The 4,520-nt window shown below is 60.6% G+C and overlaps 1 protein-coding gene across 1 annotated transcript; it reads right to left on the reverse strand.

The window, feature by feature from the left end:
* Nucleotides 1–1,390: 1,390 nt before the first annotated feature.
* Nucleotides 1,391–3,720, reverse strand: Epop (elongin BC and polycomb repressive complex 2 associated protein). The gene has a single exon (XM_021178283.1). The coding sequence runs from the start codon at nt 3,289–3,291 to the stop codon at nt 2,182–2,184; it is 1,110 nt and encodes a 369-aa protein (XP_021033942.1). The 5' UTR covers nt 3,292–3,720; the 3' UTR covers nt 1,391–2,181.
* Between the last annotated feature and the right edge of the window lie 800 nt (nt 3,721–4,520).

The following is a 4,520-nucleotide window of genomic DNA, read 5'->3' on the forward strand; positions in this document are numbered from 1 at the left end:
ATTGGAAGCTGGAAAGCACTAAGGGACTCTCCCCTAGAGCCTCGGGAGCAGCAGGGCCCACTCCTGTCATTTGGTCCTGGCCTGTTCAAGTGTGAATGGAGGAAAAAAAACCCTCTGTTTCAAAGCCATCACCCCTGTGCTGATTTGCTGTGGTAGATCTAAAACCAAATTCTGCCCCCTACTAGGTAACATGGCTAGAAGTTTCTAGAGCTTTGAAGTTTCTCAGAGCTTGGAGCTCTGAAAGTCTCGAAATTAAGCCTTGCCCAGAGGGTAGTTCTAGGTCTGACCAAAAGGTGTTAGGTGGAGGCTAAACCCTTCCAGTGGGGAGAGAGGAGCCGTGCGACCCCATTCCTTCCAGTTGCTCAGAGAAGGCACTCTGCCCAGAGCTGAATCTCTACCCGGCAGCTCCAGACAGACTAAAAGACACAAATCCCATTCAGAAGACACCACTCTACCAAAGCAGGGAAATTACCATGAGCGTGGCGCCTGCCTTTCTCAACTTCTCCCCTGTAGTTGATTTTTTTCCGGGGTTTTCTCCCCATTCCCCAAATCTCCCGTTTCCCTCCTTCGGGGGTGGGGGCTGGGGGTGGGCGGAAGATGACGGATACCCTTGCCCCACCGGAATGGATAGCACTCTTCCCCTCCTCCTCCCCCCTCCCCAGGACACAGCTGGAGGGGGGAGGGGAGGTCAACCGGGTTCATAAAGGCCAGATGTTAAGGAAAAAAAGAGAGCCAAAGCGCCCACCCACCCCATCCCTTCCCTCTTCGCCCCCCACCCCGGGGAAAGGGGAGAGCTCTGAAAAGACTTTTGAGGTCCAAGAGTTTCTCCCCAAGAATCTGCTCTATGCAAACGATAAACTTTTTTACAAAGCATGGTCACCAAAAGAGACAAACACACATCCTTCCCAGTGTCACGTGGGAACAGTTGCATCAGGTAGGACACAAGGGCCATTAGAGCCCTCAGTAGCCGGCAGATCTCAAAAGCACGTGCTCCCAGCATAACTCACCTACCCTGAACCTGATCACTCGGTGTAGAGAAAGCCACTCCACCCTTCTGACTAAAGGAGTCAGGCCTGACTGGGGCGTGGTCCAGGCCTAGCTCCTCTCAGTCCGGAAAACAGAACCTCTGACCCCAAACCTAATCCCCCAGGCCCTGCCCCCTTCTGATCCATCAGATCCCTGTCAACTCCCCAAATGCCTGAGGCCAAGAAAGGCTTAAGGTAGCTAGCCCAGCACAGGTTCCCTCCACGCCCCAGAGGCTGCTTTCACTTGCCTTCCTCCAGTCGGTTTTGTACCCACCCGTGTTGGGTGTCCTTAGTATGGATTCAAATTAGCCTTCTACCTACCCACCCGCCCCCATCCCATACATAAATCGGAGGCAACGACTTCGAAAGACTTGTTTGGTCTGATTTTATTGATTTATTCCATCTTCCATCATTTTCCCAGGGAGTTTTTGGCTCCTTCCCCAGGCAAAGCCAGCCTTGGGCCGCACAGCATGGCCCTCTTCCTCCTTTCCTCTCAGAATGTGAGGAGAACGCTGGGGCTGGAGGTCTCTTTCCTTCATCCAACCTTCCGGCAAAGGGAAACTCCAAAAACTGGACAAAAGGGTAAAGTCTGCTGGCTGGGACTGAAGATCTTGACAAGGGAAAATCACCTGAACTTGGGGAGGGGGAGGACTAGGAAGAGAAAAAAGGGAGGTGTAAAGGGTTAAAGGTCTGGGCAGTGGGGGTGGGGGATGTCCCCAGGGAGCTGTCAATCACCTTCAAACCCCAACCACAGCCCCCACACCGCTAAACTGACCCTCATTCAAACATGGAAACAACCGGTTTGTCCATCACCAAGGTCCGTCCCTCTGTCCCTTTCTTTTGGTCTTCGGGCCTTAGCCGCTGTGCTCCCCTGCGGTGAAGGCTCTGCCCGCCCGCAGGGAGGACGGAGATGGTCACTAAGCTTTCTGCAGGCTTTCCCGGACGCCAGTCCTTGGATCCTCCACAAAGATGAGTAGAAAGAGCATCAGCCGGACCTCTCGGGTGCTTGAAGATCACTGTCATTTGAGGTCCCGCGGGCCACAGCCCATAAAATGCAAAGCAAAGAACAGCCAAATTTCAGAATCGAGGCTCCCTCCTGAAGCCCTCAGTCTGTCCGGGGAACCCAACTTGCCCCTGGGTAGAAGAGGTCCGACGCTCATAGTTCTTCCAAGTTGACCCACCAGGATTTGAGGCCCGGGGGCTCAGGGACAGCGGGTCCTCCCATCTGCCACTTCCACAGCGGATGGGCAGGCGGCGGCTTGGCGTCTCCCTGGAGGCGAAGCGAGGAAGCCGGCCCTAGGTCTCCGTTCTCTTCCACCACCAGAGCTGGAGGACAGGGGAAGCAGTCAAGGAGGCTGAAGGTGCTCGATGTAGGAAGTGTCGGGACGGGCCGCCGTGGCTGCACACTGCGCGGGGGCGGCGCTGGCCGCCGTCGCTTCTTAGCTGCTCCACGGGCTTTGGCCGCGGGCCGTTCGGGCCCTCGGCGCAAACTTGGAGTGTCCAGGGCGAACCCCTTCGCGTAACACCAAAGTTTCGAGCGGCGGATCAGGCGGTTGAAATGTTCCTGGCGGAGATCGCGGGGCGGGTCCGGTGCTGCGTCTGCCGTCGAGGGGCTGAGCGCGGGTGCCTCAGGCGCGGTCGGCGCAGGGTCTCCACCCCCTGGAGCCTCGGAGGCCGGCACAGGCTGCTCGGAAGGCGCAGGCTCCGGGGAGAGGCCCGCAGGTGGCGACGGAGGCGGGGAGCCGGGCTCAAGGGGCGGACTGCTAGCTGCATCAAGACCCCGGGCTGGCCTGGGCGGGGACCAGGCGGGGTCGGTCGGAGAGTCCTGAGGACGCAGGGGAGCAGGGCAGCGGCCCGGAGGTGTGCAGGAACCAGCGCCGAAGTGCGGGAAGCCGCCTCCGCCCTCTTCCTCCTCTCCACCGCCTGGGCACAGCGCGACGTCTGCATCCTCGCGGGCCGGGGAGCTCGCGTCGCTCGGCCGCCCGGCCTGTCCCCCGAGGTGCTTCAAGCCGTCCGCGGCCCAGCCTCCTGTGCATGGCGAGGCCGGGGGGCCCAGCAGCACCGGGGTCCGCGGCGCCAGCTCTCCAGGCCCCAGGCCCAGGGAGGACGGCCGGGGTTTGGCAAGGGCGCAGAAGGCGAGGGCACGCAGGCACAGTGGGGAGAACTCTGGGGTCCCCCGACGCGGCTTCAGGGGCGTAGGCGAGCAGGGAGACCCCCGCGGGGAAGCGGGCACTGCCAGGCGGGGAGGAGGACACAGAGTCTCCATGGAGCAGCCTTGGGGGTCGCCCACTGCGGGGGCCCTGGTCCCAACGGCGGGATACCCCGGCGGCCCGAAGAGCCCGCGGGCCAGGGGAACATCGCCCCCCGTCGACGGGGAGGTCTGTGCTCACGGGCGTCCGGGGCCCACCACCAGGAGCCCGCGGCGGCGCTCCGGCTCTCTCCTCGGTATCGTCACGCGGCCCTCGCCGCGGCCGGACTCCTGGGTCCCCGCGCGTCCCCGGTGCGATCGGTCGCGCTTCCTGCCGCCGCGTTCCCGGCGCAATGCCCGGCACGATCACCCCTCAACGCCGAGGCGGGGGCAAACAAAGCAGCCGGCGCTCGCCGCCGGCGGGAAGGACCCCGGCCCGGCGCCCGGTGCCCGGGCCCAGCGGCGGGGAGGGCGCCTTCCGCCCTCTCAGCTTCTTTCTTCCCCGCTGGCTCCGGAGACCGCGTTATAGAGAACTGCCCCCTCGCTGCCCCAATACCAGCGCCGCGGCTGCGAGCCCGCCTCTGATTGGGCGCTGCTGCTCTGACGTCACGTAGACCCCACCCCTCTGGCGGCACGGCCCCCGTCCCCATTCCGCACACAGACACACACACGTGGACCCGGAGCTGCTGGGCTGGAGGGCGGAGAGCAGGGACGCGTGGATCTAGGCGCGCGCGGGTGGAAATGCGAGGGGCCAGACCCACGGCTCCTGGTGGCCTGTTGATGGCCTGGGATCGTTTTAGCTGGTCGCAGGTCCAGTCACTTGTTTACCCCGTAGAAGTCGCGGTTTTTCCGCATCTGTAAAATGGGAAAGTTTGTTTCAGCCCTTTGGAAGAGAATAGTGCTCCGTGAATTCAGAGAGACAAGCTCAAAAACAACGTAGAGGAAAAAGATGAAGCCGAGCGTCGGTGGTTTACGAGCTTGGTGTAGCAAGGAGTCGCTTGCTAAGAGTGTCCTGTGGTCTTTGCTCAGGGCCGGTAGAACAGGGGCCTGGCATTCGGGGAACTCAAACAAAAACGCTTGTAGAGTGAGTGATTAGGAATTCGCTATATATGTGCAAGATTCATAAAGGAAAAAAATTAATTTGGAGAAAGGGGAGCTTCGACACACCCACGGAAGACAATAAGCTGACTTTCTCTCCGTACTTGTTTCCTTTTCTTGGTGAAGTATGGAAGTGCCCCACATCTTAACGGAATTCCAACGCGCTGGCACAGTTGGGAGCCTCCAGATCCCAGGACCATCTGGATCCT

The sequence above is a fragment of the Mus caroli genome, chromosome 11 (genome assembly GCF_900094665.2).
Source record: "Mus caroli chromosome 11, CAROLI_EIJ_v1.1, whole genome shotgun sequence".
In the NCBI taxonomy this organism is placed as follows: domain Eukaryota; kingdom Metazoa; phylum Chordata; class Mammalia; order Rodentia; family Muridae; genus Mus; species Mus caroli.